Below are 17,650 nucleotides of genomic sequence, written 5' to 3' on the forward strand. Positions count from 1 at the left end.
CTACCTTTTATGAGTCTTGTAATTTTCCTCATAGTGAAGATCTTATACATACTTTGTTAGATTTCTTCCTAAGTATTTCACTCTTTGGGGTGCTGGTATAAATAGTAATTTGTTTTTTGGTTTTTGTTTTTGTGTTTTTTTGAGATGGAGTCTCATTCATGCGGCCAGGCTGGAGTGCAGTGGTGTGATCTTGGCTCACTGCTACCTCCGCCTCCTGGGTTCAGGCGATTCTCCTGCCTCAGCCTCCCAAGTAGCTGGGACTATAGGTGCTTGCCACCGTGCCTGGCTAATTTTTTGTGTTATTAGTAGAGATAGGATTTAACCGGGTTAGCGAGGATGGCTTTCATCTCCTGACCTCATGATCCGCCCGCCAAAGTGCTGGGAGTACAGGCGTGAGCCACCGCGCCCGGCCCCCCCCCCCCCCCCTGCCCCGAGATGGTCTCACTTTCTCACCCAGTCTGAGTGCAGTGGCGCAATCTTGGCTCACTGCAGCCTTGATCTCCTGGGCTCATTTGATTCTCCCGCTTCATCTCTTCAAATAGCTAGGACTACAGGTGCATGCCACAGGCCTCCCTTTCCCCCTCCGCCTCCCCGAGATGGTCTGTCTTTCTCACCCAGGCTGGAGTGCAGTGGCACAATCTTGGCTCATTGCAGGCTTGATCTCCTGGACTCATTTGATCCTCCCACCTCAGCCTTTCAAGTAGCTAGGACTGAAGGCGTGTGCCACAAAGCACAGCTAATTTTTTGTATTTTTTGGAGAGACGGGATTTCGCCATGTTGTCAAGGCTGGTCTCAAATTGCTGGGCTAAAGCGATCTGCACACCTCAGCCTCCCAAAGTGCTAGGATTAGAGGCAAGAGCCACCATGCCTGGCCTCTTGTAATGCCTTTATCTGGTTTTGGTATTATGGTAATATTGTCCCCATAGAAGGAGTTAGGAAATATTCTCTCTGCTTTTCTGAAAGAGATTGTAGAGAATTGGCATGATTTCCTCCCTAATGCCTTGGTAGAATTCACCAGTAAACCCATCTGGACCTGATGCTTTCTGTCTTGGAAGGTTATTAATATATAGATCCATTCAGATCATCTATTTCTTCTTGTGTACGTTTTGGCAGATTGTGTCTTTCAACATTATTATTATTTTTTTTACACAGTTTCTCGCTCTGTTGCTCAGGCTAGAGCGCAGTGATGTGATGTCGGCTGACTGCAACCTCCACCTTCTGGGTTCAAGCAATTCTCTTGCCTCAGCCTCCCGAGTAGCTGGGATTACAGGCATGCTCCACCACGCCTGGCTAATTTTTGTATTTTTAGTAGAGAAAACGGGGTTTCACCGTGTTGGTCAGGCTGGTCTCAAACTCCTGACCTCAAGTGATCCACCTGCCTCAGCCTCCCAAAGTACTGGGATTACAGGCCCCTGGCTGTCTTTCAAGGGATTGGTCCATTTCGTCTAGTTTATCACTTTTGTGGGCATAGAGTTGTTGTTGTTGTGGTTTTTAAGAGTTGTTTATATTATTCCTTTAAAGTGCATGGATCCGTAATGATGTCCTGTTTTTCATTTCTGATATTAGTACAGTCATGTCTTTCTTAATGACAAGGATTAAATATTCTGCGAAGTGCGTTCCATGGTTTCATCATTGTGAGCACATTATAGAGTGTGGTCACACAGACCTAGATGGTGTAGCCGTGTGGGCTGTACGGTAGAGCCTGTTGCTCCTGGACTACACAGCTGTACAGCTTGTTAGTGTACTGGATACGATAGGCAGTCGCAACACAATGGTAAATATTTGCGTATGTAAACATAGAAAAGGTACAGTAAAAATACAGTATAAAAGATGAAAAATAACACTTGATATAGTTTGGACGTGTGGCACGTCCAAATCTCATGTTGAAATGTGACCTCCAGTGTTGAAGGTGGGGTCTAGTGGGAGGTGTTTGGGTCATGGGGGTGGTTCCCTCATCAATGGCCTGGTGCCCTCCATGGGATAATGAGTTCACCTGAGAGCTGATTGTTTAAAGGAGCCTAGGTCCTCCTCTCTCTCTCTCTCCTTCTTTTGCCATGTGATATGCTGACTCCCCTTTTGCCGCCTTCTGCCCAGAGTAAAAGCTTACAGAGGGTGGCTGTGGTGGCTCATGCCTGTAATCTCAACACTTTGGAAGGTTGAGGCAGGAGGATTGCTTGAGTCCAGGAGTTTGAGACCAGCCTAGGCAACATAGGGTTACCCCATCTTTACAAAGAAGTTAAAAATTCGGCCGTGCCTGTAATCTCAGCACCTTGGGAGGCCAAGGTAGGTGCATCACCTGAGGTCAGGAGTTCGATATGCCATTTAGTGAAACTGTGTTTCTACTAAAAATACAAAAATTAGCTAGGTGTGGTGGCGGGCACCTATAATCCCAGCTACTTGGGAGACTGAAGTAGGAGAATCGCTTGAACCGGGAGGCGAATGGAGATCACACCATTGCACTCCAACCTGGGTGACAGAGCAAGACTCTGTCTCAAAAAAGCTGGGCGCAGTGGCTCACGCCTGTATCCCAGCACTTTGGGAGGCCGAGGCAGGTGGATCGCAAGGTCAGGAGATTCAGACCATCCTGGCTAACATGGTGAAACCCCGTCTCTACTAAAAAAAAAAAAAAAAAGATACAAAAAATTAGCCAGGTATGGTGGCAGGCGCCTGTGGTCTCAGCTGCTCAGGAGGCTGAGGCAAGAGAATGGTGTGAACCCGGGAGGCAGAGCTTGCAGTGACGGGAGATCATGCCACTGCACTCCAGCCGGGGTCACAGAGTGAGCCTCCATCTCAAAAATAAAAATAAAAATAAAAAACAACAACCAGATGTGGTGGCAGGCACCTATAATCCCAGCTACTGGGGAGGCTGAGGGAGGAGGATCTCTTGCGCCTGGGAGGGGAGAGGTTGCAGTGAGTGGAGATCACACCACTGCACTCCAGCCTGGGCGACAACAGAGCGAGATTCCGTCTCAAAAAAAAAAAAAAAAATTATCCAGGGCCAAACCAGATGTGGTGGTTCATGCCTGTAATCCCAGCACTTTGAGAGGGCAATGTGGGTGGATCACTTGAGGTCAGAAATTCGAGACCAGCTTGGCCAACGTGGTGGAACCCTGTCTCTACTAAAAATACAAAAATTAGCCAGGCTTGGTGGCCATTGGGTGGGTGTGCAGGACCCTGGCAGCACTGATTTCTGTGGTGTTTTGGCACCTCTGGCGTCTTTTGTAATCCCAGTAGCAGGTGGGGTGTTCAGTAGTCTTAAAGCTTCTTTTCTGCCCTTTGGGTGACTTTTCCTGGTTTCCACATTGAGGGTTTTATCACTTTTTTTGTTTCTTTTTTTTAAGCAGGGTCTCACTCTGTCACCTGGGCTGGAGTTCAGTGGCACGATCATGACTCGCTGCAGCCTCGACCTCCTGGGCTCAAGTGACCCTCCCACCTCAGCCTCCTGCTTAGCTGGGAGTGTGGGAATGCACCACTATGCCTGGTTAATTTTTGGAATTTTTGTAGAGGCGGATCACCTGAGGTCACGAGTTCAAGACCAGCCTGGCCAACATGGTGAAACCCCATCTCTACCAAAAATACAGAAATTAGTTGGGCGTGGTGGCACATTCCTGTAATCCCCGTTACTTGGGAGGCTGAGGCAGGAGAAGCACTTGAAGCCGGGAGGCAGAGGTTGCCGTGAGCAAGATCGTACCACTGCCCTCCAGCCTGGGCGACAAGAGTGAAATTCCATCTTAAAAAAAAAAGAAAAAAGTTATGTAAATGGCATCATACAGTATGTAACTTTTTGGGATTTACTTTTTTTACTCAACATACTTAGAATTTATTTTGAAAGATGTTAGAGGGTGGCATTTAAGGTTTCAAAACTATAGAAGAGGACAGAGTAATATTATGAATATTTGTGTACCACAATATTGTTTTTGCTTCAGTTTTTTTTTTTTTTTAAGTTATGTAGCATACAATAATGGAAATTTAAGTTCTTGTTCTTTCCTTGTCTACTTTTTTTTTTTTTTGAGACAGAGTCTCGCTCTGTTGCCCAGGCTGGAGTGCTGTGGTGCGATCTCAGCTCACGGCATCCTCTAACTCCCGGGTTTAAGCAGTTGGGATTGCAGGTGCCAGCCACCATGCCCGGCTAATTTTTTTGTATTTTTAATAGAGACGGGGTTTCATCATCTCGGCCAGGCTGGTCTTGAACTCCGACTTTGTGATCCACTTGCCTTGGCCTCCCAAAGTGCTGGGATTACAGGCGTGAGCCACTGTGCCCGACGTGTTTTTTTTTTTTTTTTTTTTTTTTTTGAGATGGAGTCTCGCTCTGTCACCCAGGGTGGAGTGCAGTGGCCGGATCTCAGCTCACTGCAAGCTCCGCCTCCCGGGTTCATGCCATTCTCCTGCCTCAGCCTCCCGAGTAGCTGGGACTACAGGCGCCCGCCACCTCGCCCGGCTAAGTTTTTGTATTTTTTAGTAGAGACGGGGTTTCACTGTGTACCCAGGATGGTCTCGATCTCCTGACCTCGTGATCCGCCCGTCTCGGCCTCCCAAAGTGCTGGGATTACAGGCTTGAGCCACCGCGCCCGGCCCCGACGTGTTTTTTTAATATTAGAGAGAGGGTCTTGCTGTCATCCAGGGTCGCCCAGACTGAAGTGTAGTGGCGTAATCACAGGTCACTGCCCCTTTGACCCCCTGGGCTCAAGCAGTCCTCCCGAATCAGTCTCTTGAGTAGGTGGGACTATAGGTGCATGCCACCACATCGGGCTAATTATTTTTTTATTTTTAGAGACTGGGTCTTGCTGTGTTGCTCAGCGTGGTCTCAAACTCCTGGGCTCAAGTGATCCTCCTGCTTCACTCTCCCAAAGTGCTGAGATTATGGGCGAGAGTCACTGCACCAGGCCTGGAATACAATTTTTTTTTTTTCTTTTTGGAGTTTTGCTCTGTCCTCCAGGTTGGAGTGCAGTGGCGTGATCTCAGCTCACTGCAATTTCCACCTCCTAGGCTCAAGCGATTTGTGCCTTAGCCTCCCCAGTAGCTGGAATTACGGGTGCCTGTCACCATGCTGGCTAATTTTTGTATTTTTAGTAGAGACAGGGTTTTGCTTTGTTGGCCAGGCTCATCTTGAACTCCTAGCCTGAAGTGATCCGTCCGCCTTAGCCTCCCGGAGTGCTGAGATTACAGGCATGAGCCACTGAGCCTCACCTATTAGCGCAGTTTTTTGTTTTTTGTTTTTTTGTTTTTTGTTTTTTTTTAGATGGAGTCTCGCTCTATTGCCAGGCTGGAGTGCACTGCAACCTCCGCTTCCCAGGATCAAGTGACTCTCCTGCCTCAAGCCTCCTGAGTAGCTGGCGACTACAGGCATGTGCCACCATGCCCAGCTAATTTTTGTGTTTTTAGTAGAGACAGGGTTTCACGATGTTGACCAGGATGGTCTTGATCTCTTGACCTCGTGTTCCACCCGCCTTGGCCTCGCAAAGTACTGGGACCGTGCCTGGCCGCATTTTTTAAATAGTGAAAATTGAGTTGGTTATAAATATCTGAAGTTTTTTTTTTTTTTTTTTTTAGTATTTGTTTAAAAGTCACCTTTGTCATCTTATCAAATATTTTCATTTTGGAGATAGAATTTGTGGTGGCAGTTCTGTGTATCTCACTTTTATTTCTCCATTTTCCTTCTCCAGGAAGAATACAGAAATTCCATGCCTGCGTCCAGTTTTCAGCAGCAAAAGCTGCGTGTCTGCGAGGTCTGTTCAGCCTACCTTGGTCTCCATGACAATGACCGTCGCCTGGCAGACCACTTCGGTGGCAAGTTACACTTGGGGTTCATTCAGATCCGAGAGAAGCTTGATCAGTTGAGGGTATGTTCATGTATTTCTGGAGAAAGCTGAGGAGTCTTGGGGTGTCTTCACATTTCTTTAATTTTTAAAAACCTTATGTTTTGGCTGGGCGTGATGGTTCATGCCTGTAATCCCAGCACTTTGGGAGGCCAAGGTGGGCGGATTACCTGAGTTCAGGAGTTCGAGACCAGACAGACCAACATGGTGAAACCCCGTCTCTACCAAAAATACAAAAATTAGCTAGGCGTGTTGATGTGCGCCTGAAATCCCAGCTACTCAGGAGGCTGGGGCAGGAGAATTGCTTAAACCCGGGAGGCGGAGGTTGCAGTAAGCCGAGATCATGCCATTGCACTCCACCCTGGGCGACAGAGTGAGACTCCGTCTCAAAAAAAAACAAAAAACCTTATGTTCTGATCTCTGAGAACTTGAGTTTTATAGTGAAATACTCAGATTTCATCACTTGGGTTCACACAAGAGACATGATAGCTCAAAGTCCAAAGATAGCTCAAAGTCCAAAGGAGCCTTGGAGATTTATTCTGGACCCTGTTGTTAAGGGAAGAAAATGGCAGAGCCTATTCCCAGGGTACATACAGCTCGTTGTGTACCTCTGAAATAACTTCCGTTTGGAGATGAAAAAGAATCTGTGTGGTTGGTCAACACAGCATGTCACATACCCTGGCTTCTTGCCTGTGAGCCATCTCAGAAGGGCAAGGTGAGGATGGGATTTTTCTGGTAGCATTGTACCATATCTCTGTTCCTTCCTCAAGGCTCTAAGACATTTAAAACCTTTTTTTTTTTTTTTTTTTGAGATGGAGTCTCACTCTGTTGCCCAGGCTGGAGAACAGTGGTGCGATCTCGGCTCACTGCAAACTCCGCCTCCCAGGTTCACATCATTTTCCTGCCTCAGCCTCCTGAGTAGCTGGGACTACAGGTGGCTGCCACCACGCCCGGCTAATTTTTGTTGTTGTTGTATTTTTAGTAGAGACAGGGTTTCACCGTTTTAGCCAGGATGGTCTCGATCTCCTGACCTCGTGATCCGCCCTCCGTGGCCTCCCAAAGTGCTGGGGCCACAGGCGTGAGCCACCGTGCCCGGCCGACATTTAAAAACTTTAAGTACAAAATGCTAAGAAGAAAAGTTGAACGTGCTTCCACTGCTTTGAATTGTCTTCCTTCACACTGATGGAGCTCCCTCTTACCGCATATTAGGACCTCAGAATAGGATGGTGGGAAATTAGCCAGCCTCCCCCCATATACCTAAAATGTAGTGGAGGGACAGACATGTCGCTGACTGCAGAACGCTGCAGTGACCATGGCCGAGGGCCTTGTGTGCCCCAGGAAGGAGCTGCTCACTCAGGCAGCATATGGCAGGGCGGTGCACCTGAGGAGGGTTCCATAGGTGATTGTGTGAACCTGGGACCGTGATGGGAGCTGGTGCAGCAGTGAGGCTTTTCTCGGCCACTGATCTTGAAACATTTTGCTTCCGTGTTCCCGAGAGAATTTTGAAAAGCAATGTACTCTGTCACATTTTTAAGTTGTAATTTTTCTTTATAAGTTTATAGGTGGCCGGGCGCGGTGGCCCAAGCCTGTAATCCCAGCACTTTGGGAGGCCGAGAAGGGCGGATCACGAGGTCAGGAGATCGAGACCATCCTGGCCAACACAGTGAAACCCCGTCTGTACTAAAAAGTACAAAAAACTAGCCGGGCGAGGTGGCAGGCGCCTGTAGTCCCAGCTACTCGGGAGGCTGAGGCAGGAGAATGGCGTAAACCCGGGAGGCGGAGCTTGCAGTGAGCCGAGATTATGCCACTGCACTCCAGCCTGGGTGACAGAGTGAGACTCCGTCTCAAAAACAAACAAACAAACAAAAAAAAAGTTTATAGGTATAAAAGACATAAAAATGAGGCTGGGCGCGGTGGCTCATACCTGTAATCCCAGCACTTTGGGAGGCCGAGGCAGGTGGATCATGAGGTCAGGAGTTCAAGACCAGCCTGGCCAACATAGTGAAACCCCGTCTCTACTAAAAATACAAAAATTACCTGGGCGTGGTAGCGGGTGCCTGAAATCCCAGCTACTCGGGAGGCTGAGGCAGGAGAATCGCTTGACCTGGGAGTTGGAGGTAGCAGTGAGCTGGAATCGCGCCATTGCACTCCAGCCTGGGAGACAGAGCAAGACTCTGTCTCAAAAAAAAAAAAAAAAGTCTGGGCGCGGTGGCTCAGCCTGTAATCCCGGGACTTTGGGAGGCTGAGGCGGGCGGATCATGAGGTCAGGAGATCGAGACCATCCTGGCTAACAAGGTGAAAACTTGTCTCTACTAAAAATAAAAAAAATTAGCCGAGTGTAGGCCGGGTGCGGTGGCTCACGCCTGTAATCCCAGCAGTTTGGGAGGCCGAGGCGGGTGGATCACGAGGTCAGGAGATTGAGACTATCCTGGCTAACAAGGTGAAACCCCATCTCTACTAAAAAGACAAAAATTAGCCGGGCGTGGTGGTGGGTGCCTGTAGTCCCAGCTACTCAGGAGGCTGAGACCGGGGAATGGTGTGAACCCGGGAGGTAGAGCTTGCAGTGAGCCAAGATTGCGCCACTGCACTCCAGCCTGGGCGACAGAGAAAGACTCTGTCTAAAAAAGAAAAAAATAAAAATAAAAGTATCTATGTATCCAGTAGAATTATAAATCACAATTTAGTATGCATTTACCACACCATTAAAAATTTGCTGTTGGCCAGGTGCGATGGCCGCTGGAAGTGTTACTTTCCCATTTCTCCTTTAAATTATATTTTCATTTCATATCCCAGAATTTTGTCTTACTGTAGTTTTTGTTTGTTTTTGAGGCAGGGTCTTGCCCTGTCACCCAGGCTGGAGTGCAGTGTTACAGTCTCAGCTCACTACAACCTCCACCACCCAGGTTCAAGAGATTCTCCTGCCTCAGCCCCCCAAGTAGCTGGTACTATAGGCATGCACCACCACCCCTGGCTAATTTTCGTGTTTTCAGTAGAGATGGGGTTTCGCCATGTTGCCCAGGCTGATCTCGAACTCCTGAGCTCAGGTAATCCACCCGCCTCTGCCTCCCAAAGTGCTGGGTTTACAGATGTGGGCCACAGTGTTTGGCCTAATGTAGTGTTTTTTTAAATATCTGCAAGTCATGTATTTCCTTAATGTGTATCTCTGCATTAGAAATGTGAATATTGTGAAATGTTTTTCCTTTCTACCTTAAGAAGCATTAACTTAGTTAGACAGCTTGTTTTATCATTGCAGCATAGAGTTGACCAAAACAACACAACTTGTATTATAGATTTTGATAAATAATTATTAAAGTAACAGTGCAAAATATTTGGAAGTGCTCCTCTTAATGATAAGGAGTGTAGGAGTTCTATGCCCTAATTAGAGGAGGCTTCACTTACAGTACTCCCAGAGGTATCCACCTTCCTCGGCCTCCCAAAGTGCTGGGATTCCACGAGCCACTGCACCTGGCCAATCCTTAGTTTAAAAAAAAAAAAAAATGCCATCCTTGAGGCTGGGTGTGGTGGCTCACGCCTGTAATTCTAGTCTTTAGGAGGCCAAGGCAGGAGAATTGATTGAATGCAGGAGTTTGAGACCAGCGTGGGCAACATAAGGAGACACCGTCTCTACCAAAAATTTAAAAATTAGCCAAGCATGGTGGTGTGTGCCTGTAGTTCCAGCTACTCAGGAGGCTGAGGCGAGAGGATTGTTTGGACCTTGGAGCTGAAGGCTGCAGGCTGCAGTGAACTGTGATCACGCCACTACACTCCAACCTAGACAACAGAGGATTGTTTTTATTTTGTTTTCAGGGACAGGGTCTCCCTCTGGCACCCAGGGTGGAGTGTAGTGATGTGATGGTAGCTGATAGCTTATTGTCACTGTAAGCTGGAACTCCTGGACTCAAGTGATCCTCCATCCTGAGTCTCCTGAGTAGCTGAGACTATAGGCATGCACCACCACATCTGGCTAATTTTTCTTTTTTTTTTAGACAGGAGGTCTTACTATGTTTCCTGGGCTGGTCTCAAACTCCTGGCTTCACATGATCCTCCCAGTTCAGCCTCCCAGAGTACTGAAATGGCATGAGCCACCATACCTGGCTTTAATGCCATCCTTAAACATAACCTTAAAGGTGTCCATCCATGTGTGCCCTTCTGCAGACACAGGATGAGCATGGGTGGAGCTTTAGAGCTGCAGATGCTAGTCAGCCAGCTTTCCATCCTTGTCATGCCCTTGTGGGATGTGTGCTGTCATCCACACTGGGTATGGAAGATTATCCTTATGCCATCGTGGCTCTCTAGACGGAGAAGACTAGTAATTCTTTGTCTTACTGGCTCTGACTTGCTTCCACTGGGGGCCTCACTTGGCACAGATGAGGGGCATTAAATGCCTTAGAGTTGATATTGGGAGTAGGGGGTACACAGAATGGTGCCCGGTGCTTTTCCACTCAGCTTGCGTTGATGGTGTTTTCATTGGTGAGGTTTCTCATAGCCTCCTCCCCCTTACATTGCTTTCTTAATCAAGCCTAATGATTCACGTCATCCTGTGTTGAAAGCCAGTTGCAAAGGATTTGTGGTCCACCTCCCCTGGCCTGCTGTCCTCCAACTCAGTTTGGTCTAAAGCCGGCATAGCACCCAGCACCCTGAGGTTGGGCTGCTTTGTGGCTGCAGGGATTCTGCTCCCAGTAGCAAGATATGTTTGGTCAAATATGTCTGTCCTTTTTTACCGTAAAGTTTGTAGAGTCTCCTAGCTATCTGGGTTGGTTTGAAACAATGTGATCAATTCCCTGTGAGTTAGAAGTATAGCACCACTTAGAATAGACAGTTTGTTACCAAATTGATAAAATCTAATGATAGGCTGGGTGGCTCAGGCCTGTAACCCCAGCACTTTGGGAGGCCAAGGCAGGAAGATTGCTTGAGCTGAGGAGTTCAAGTCCAGCCTGCGCAACATAGCAAGACCCCGTCTCTATATAAAATTTTTAAGGATTAGTCCGCCACACTGGCACACTCCTATAAGTCCCAGCTACTCAGGAGGTGGAGGTAAAAAGGATTGCTTGAGCCTAGGAAGTTGAGGTTCTAGCGAGCTGTGATTGTGCCACTGCACTCCATCCAGCCTGGTTGAACAGAGCAAGACGCTGTTTCAAAAAAAAAAAAAAAGTGGCTGGCCGCGGTGGTTCACGCCTGTAATCCCAGCACTTTGGGAGGCCGAGGCGGGCGGATCATGAGGTCAGGAGATCGAGACCATCCTGGCTAACACGGTGAAACCCCGTCTCTACTAAAAATACAAAAAATTAGCCAGGTGTGGTTGCGGGCACCTGTAGTCCCAGCTCCTCTGGAGGAGGCTGAGGCAGGAAAATGGCAACCTCCAACCTCTGGGAGGCGGAGGTTGCAGTGAGCCGAGATCGCACCACTGTACTCCAGCCTGGGCAACAGAGTGAGACTCCGTCTCAAAAAAAAAAAAAAAGTAAATAAAATAAAATGTAAACGAGGCCAGTTGCAGTGCCTCACGCCTGTAATTGCAACACTGGGAGGCCGAGGCAGGCAGATCACGAAGTCAGGAGTTCGAGAACAGCCAGCCCAACATGGTGAAACTTCGTCTGTACTAAACATACAAAAATTAGCCAGCTGTGCTGGCGCACGCCTATAATCCCAGCTACTCAGGAGGCTGAGGCAGAAGAATATCTTGAACCCGGGAGGCAGAGGCTGCAGTGAGCGAAGATCGCACCACTGCACTCCAGCCTGGGCAGCAGAGTGAGACTCCGTCTCAGGAAAAAAAAAAAAATGTAATGATACAGCGTTTTTTCATGTGTTACCTTCTTCATTAAGAAGTTTTAAAAATGAATGTGTTGGCCAGGCCCGGTGGCTCATGCCTGTAATCCCAGCACTTTGAGAGGCTGAGGCGGGCGGATCACAAGGTCAAGAGATCAAGACCATCCTGGCCTACATGGTGAAACCCCATTTCTACTAAAAATACAAAAATTAGGTGGGCGTGGTGGCGTGCGCCTGTGCGAGGCCAAGGCTGAAGAATCGGTTGAACTTGGGAGGTGGAAGTTGGAGTGAGCCGAGATTGCACCAATACACTCCAGCCTGCTGACAGTGAGACACCGTTTCAAAAAAAAAATGTGTTCCCATTTCCTTAAAGTGTCTCTTCAATTTTTAAATTACCGATACTGAGCTTATGTAAAGGTGCTTTGTTAAGTAGCATTCACATTCTGGTTTGTGTAACTTGCTCTTCCCTCATTTTTTGTTTCATTTATTTAGAAAACTGTCGCTGAAAAGCAGGAGAAGAGAAATCAGGATCGCTTGAGGAGGAGAGAGGAGAGGGAGCGGGAGGAGCGTCTGAGCAGGAGGTGAGCCTGAGGGCTGGCAGTGAATGAGCTGCACTGGCCTCCAGCATTCCCTTGTCTGTCCATTCCACTGTTGCTTGGAATAGTCAGGGCCGTTATTAAGTAAAGTAGTAAGGCCAGGCCTGGTGGCTCACGCCTGTAATCCCATCACTTTGGGAGGCTGAGGCGGGCAGATCACTTGAGTTCAGGGGTTTGAAACCAGCCTGGCCAACATGGTGAAACCTCATCTGTACTAAAAATACAGAAATGGCCGGGCGCGGTGGCTCAAGCCTGTAATCCCAGCACTTTGGGAGTCCGAGACGAGTGGATCATGAGGTCAGGCGATTGACACCATCCTGGCAAACCCGGTGAAACCCCGTCTCTACTGAAAAAATACAAAAAACTAGCCGGGCGAGGTGGTGGGCGCCTGTAGTCCCAGCTACTCGGGAGGCTGAGGCAGGAGAATGGCGTAAACCTGGGAGGCGGAGCTTGTAGTGAGCCGAGATCCGGCCACTGCACGCCAGCCCGGGCGACAGAGCGAGACTCCCATCTCAAAAAAAAAAAAAAAAAAAAAAAAAAAAAAACAGAAATTAGCTGGGTGTGCTGGCAGGTGCTTGTAATCCTAGCTGCTTGGAGGCTGAGGTGGGAGAATCACTTGAACCCGGGAGGCAGAGGTTGCAGTGAGCCAAGATCGTGCCATTGCACTCCAGCCTGGCCAACAGAATGAGACTCCATCTCAAGAAAAAAAAAAAAGCGGCCAGGTGCAGTGGTTCATACCTGTAATCCCAGCACTTTGGGAGGCCAAAGCGGGTGGATCACGAGGTCAGGAGATCGAGACCATCCTGGCTACCACGGTGAAACCCTGTCTCGACTAAAAACTTCAAAAAATTAGCCGGGCGCGGTGGTGGGCGCCTGTAGTCCCAGCTACTTGGGAGGCTGAGGCAGGAGAATGGCGTGAACCCGGGAGGCAGAGCTTGCAGTGAGCTGAGATTGCACCACTGCATTCCAGCCTGGGCGGCAGAGTGAGACTCCGTCCCAAAAAAAAAAAAGAAAGAAGTAAACAACATATTCAGTCCGACAAAACGCGGCCCAGCCCAGGACTGTGTGTGCATGGCAGTCAGGTAAGGGATCCAAGCTGTTGGAGGCTGTGTGTGGGCATTGCTGTTGATTTACTGAGTGCTATGGGGCTGTTGGACACCTGTTTACAGAGGGGGATGGTGCCTACTCCCCTTTGACAAGCGTGCTGGGCTGGAGTGGAAGCAGCAGGACCTTGGGGAGCTGGGTAGGAGAATCCAGATGGAGGAGGTGGCAGTTGAAGCCAGGTAAGGGGCGGGAAGAGTCCGGGGAAGTTCTGGGATAGAACTGATGGGATTTGCTGGTAGTGTGTGAAGTGCACAGAGGAGGAAATGAAGCTGGTCTCCTGGTTTCGGGCCTGCAGTGCTGCTTGGTGAGGTTGGCAGGCTGGCTGTGGTGTGTGGCAGTGGGAGGAGGTGGGAAGTAGAAGATGCCTCTGGCCACACTCAGGTTGGAGGCCGTCTCGAGGTGGGGCTGTCGAGTCTGATGGGAGTTCAGAGAAAAGACAGGAGCCAGAAGTAACCACGGGTCTTCTTGGACACAGCTCGTTGTCCAGGAAGGTTCCCAAACCACTTTTCCTGAAAGAATTCCTGAGTGCATAACTCAGGGCGAATGTTTATTGTGTGTGGTGGTGGTGTTTTTGTTTGCTTTTGAGACAGGGTCTTGCTCTGTTGCCAGGCTGGAGTGCAGTGGTGCGATCTCGGCTCCCTGCAACCTCCACCCGCTGGGTTCAAGCGATTCTCCTGTCTTCGCCTCCCGAGTAGCTGGGACTACAGGCCTGTGCCATCACGCCCAGCTAATTTTCGTATTTTTAGTAGAGACGGGGTTTCACCATGTTGACCAAGCTCGTCTTGATCTCTTGACCTCATGATCCGCCCACCTCAGCCTCTCAAAGTGCTGGGATTACAGGCGTGAACCACTGCGCCCAGCTGTTTGTTGTTTTAATCATCCAGTGGGAGATTCTGATTGCACAGAAACTTAAACAGTATAGAAAAAAATATTAAGCAAAACACACAATCCATTTTTTACATGGAGGTGGACATTTTTACATGCACTGTCATGTTTAGGCCGTGCGTGTTGTGGGTGTACATGGGGCCGCTTGACCTTAATGGCTTATGGGCACCTTAATGGCTTATAGCTTGCCTTTTTCAGACGCTGGTTGTGTGGCAGAATGAGCTGATGACTCTCACCTGGCAGGAAGCCTGTGTCTGGAACTTACGGCTTTGCTTTCACTTTTCGGTGTTTCAGTGTGCCCCACTTGCTGGCTGCACGTTCTGTGCTGGAGTCTGTTGTAAAGACTGGAGAGTCATTTGTAGGACTTGGGTGCAGCACAGTCGGTGCAGACTTTTCACGGCCCTTGTAATGTTAAAAGGCTGCGTCTGGTGCTCGGATGTGGCCCCCTCTGTGAGGCTCAGGTGACACTGAGTGTGCCACAGAGCGACTGCCACAGAGTGGCTGTGGGGATGGGAGCAGTGGTACTTCCCATTCCAACTGGGAACACGCAGGCAGCTCGAACACAGTAGGCCTTTGGGGGCATTGCCTCCCTTCTGATATGTGGAGCCCTCCCCCTCCCCTGACCCTGAGAGGGTGAGGAACGGGTGCTTTCGGGAAGTCATTCACTTGTGTTTTGAGACAAAGTTTTATTCTTGTTGCCCAGGCTGGAGTGCAGTGGTGTGATCTCAGCTCACTGCAACCTCTGCCTCCTGGGTTCAAGTGATTCTCCTGTCTCAGCTGCCTGAGTAGCTGGGATTACAGGCACCCGCCACCACGCTTGGCCAGTTTTTGTATTTTCAGTAGAGACGGGGTTTCACCACGTTGGCCAGGCTGGTCTCCAACTCGTGACCTCAGGTGATCGCCCGCCTCGGCCTCCCCAAAGTGCTGGGATGACAGGTGTGAGCCACCACGCCTGGCCTTGTTCATCTTTTTTTCCCCCTTTTAGGTCGGGATCAAGAACCAGAGATCGCAGGAGGTAGGTTTCCAGGTCCATTAAAATGATGTCAGTCAAATATCTCTTTCCATAAGCATTTTTCTTAACATTTAATGTTTATGCCTTTACAAATGTTATGTGGCAGGTGGGGCTGGCTTGTGAAGGGCACAGGGCGAGGGGTTGCTTGGTGCCGTGGAGGATTCCCACTGTTAATGAGAGGGAAGGTCGGGGCCTGCAGGGTGACAGGAGTATCCAGGCCAGATGTTTTCAGGAGGCCTCATTGGAAAGGTCCTAACCATTGGAGATGAACTGATGGAAATATTTTAAACCCAAATTTGTGGGAGTAAAGGGGAAAATGTCAGTAAAGCAGCCAGCAGAATCTGCTGAGGGGTGGGGCCCTGGTAGTGTTGGCACCTATAGAGTCTCAGCCTCGGAACTTTCTGATTTTTCAGGTCACGCTCCCGGGATCGGCGTCGGAGGCGGTCAAGATCTACCTCCCGAGAGCGACGAAAGTTGTCCCGGTCCCGGTCCCGAGATAGACATCGGCGCCACCGCAGCCGTTCCCGGAGCCACAGCCGGGGACATCGTCGGGCTTCCCGGGACCGGAGTGCGAAATACAAGTAACTACTCTGACTCCTTCGGTAGCTGCAACCAGGAGTGAGCCCTTCTCTGTGTTCCCAGGGTCTGCTGAGGGCCATGTCTGGTGGGGATGGGGCTGGGCTCACACACAGGAGTAGGGCTGGGGGGTCGTGAATGGGACTTAGGTCTGGGAAGAAGCTAGAGGGCTGTGGAGGAGCTCACGTGGCTCCAGGTGATGCTGCAGGGACTGTACATGCACCAGCCTGCGCCCTGGGCCTGTGCACTGTCACGTCCGTACAGAGTGCCTGAGACTTATGTCCTCACCAGGCCCTGCTTACCTCTGTTTTTGTTTTTGATCTTTTTTTTCCATTGTGTTTTTACGTAGTGTCATTTTCTGTGCGTATAGTGTTGTATTCTCCTTTGCACTGTTTATGTTACAGTGAAGGCTCTCCTTATTAAAAATCTTTGCAAAGGTCACTTTTTAATGGCTATTTAACACTCCATATGTGGTGGGCAAGTCTGGCTGGCCTCTAGGGGGTGTCCGGGTATAGGGGATGCATGGCCTTCCCTGGCCTGGTCTGCAGGTCCATTGTCGTACCTGAGCGGCCAGCAGAAGTGGGGCAGCAGCCTCCACTGAGCCTCTGGTTCCCATTTCCCAGGTTCTCCAGAGAGCGGGCATCCAGAGAGGAGTCCTGGGAGAGCGGGCGGAGCGAGCGAGGGCCCCCGGACTGGAGGCTTGAGAGCTCCAACGGGAAGATGGCTTCACGGAGGTCAGAAGAGAAGGAGGCCGGCGAGATCTGAACCCGTCTCCCGGGTGCTGTAAATAGTCTGATAAACGTTCACACAGTCTAAAATTACCCTTTATATTTGCTGAATACAACTCATCTTTTGTAGTTTAAAATTTCTATTGTTTTGGAGCTAGCTGTGAGTTTCTAGAATTGTACAGAGTTGCTCCTGTGTTCTGGGGTCGTGTTGAGTAGGAATAAATAAATCTGACGACTGCCTCCTGAGGCTGCAGTGGGGTCTCTGCTGTCTTCTGCTTAGAGGCTCTTCACTGTGACCCCGTGCCAGTGCCACCATCGCCTCCCAGAAACCATGACTTACTCGTGGGCCGTGTCTTGTCTTCTGGCATCCAGTAGATGGCAGGGCACTTCCTGTTCCCTGCACCTGACTGACGGGACCCAGGTGTGCATGCTGTTTGCTCAGCCCCACACAACCTTCTGAGTGTCTGAGCTGCCCATCTCCAGTGGGGAGGAGGGAGGGGCTCCCGTTCTGCCTTCATTTATTTAGGAAAAGCTGTCTTGTCTGGTCAGCTGCTACCACAGCCTTAACTTGGGACTCAGGTGAGTTACATCGCACTTCCCATTTTGAAGGTACTAGCACTAAACAGAGACCTATGGGGCTGGGCATAGTGACACATGCCTGTAGTCCCAGCTACTCTCAGAAGGCTGAGGCAGGAGGATCTGTTGAGCCCAGGAGGCTGAGGCAAACCTTGATTCCGCCACTGCACTGTAGCCTGGGTGAGAGAGGAAAACCCTGTCTCAAAAAAAAAAAGAAAAGGCCGGGCGCGGTGGCTCAAGCCTGTAATCCCAGCACTTTGGGAGGCCGAGACGGGCGGATCACAAGGTCAGGAGATCGAGACCATCCTGGCTAAAATGGTGAAACCCCGTCTCTACTAAAAATACAAAAAACTAGCTGGGCGAGGTGGCGGGCGCCTGTAGTCCCAGCTACTCGGGAGGCTGAGGCAGGAGAATGGCGTAAACCCGGGAGGCGGAGCTTGCAGTGAGCGGAGATCCGGCCACTGCACTCCAGCCTGGGCGACAGAGCGAGACTCCGTCTCAAAAAAAAAAAAAAAAAAAAAAAAAAAAAAAAGAAAAAAAAAAAGGTGGTTTGTCTCATGTCCCATGTGAGCTGATTATGTTACTCACCTCTCA

General features: G+C 49.6%; 1 protein-coding gene across 2 annotated transcripts in view; it reads left to right on the plus strand.

Annotated features, from left to right (window-relative positions):
• Nucleotides 1-16,726, plus strand: part of LUC7L (LUC7 like) — a 54,421-nt gene extending 37,695 nt beyond the window's left edge. For both annotated transcript variants that reach the window (XM_050774722.1, XM_050774723.1), the window contains exons 7-11: nt 5,664-5,840; nt 12,072-12,160; nt 15,150-15,179; nt 15,590-15,757; nt 16,376-16,726. In XM_050774722.1, coding sequence (XP_050630679.1) covers nt 5,664-5,840; nt 12,072-12,160; nt 15,150-15,179; nt 15,590-15,757; nt 16,376-16,517 — 606 coding nt within the window. In that variant the 3' untranslated portion in view covers nt 16,518-16,726. The remainder of the gene's footprint in view (nt 1-5,663; nt 5,841-12,071; nt 12,161-15,149; nt 15,180-15,589; nt 15,758-16,375) is intronic.
• Nucleotides 16,727-17,650: the final 924 nt, after the last annotated feature.

This window comes from Macaca thibetana, chromosome 20 (assembly GCF_024542745.1).
Source record: "Macaca thibetana thibetana isolate TM-01 chromosome 20, ASM2454274v1, whole genome shotgun sequence".
NCBI lineage: Eukaryota > Metazoa > Chordata > Mammalia > Primates > Cercopithecidae > Macaca > Macaca thibetana.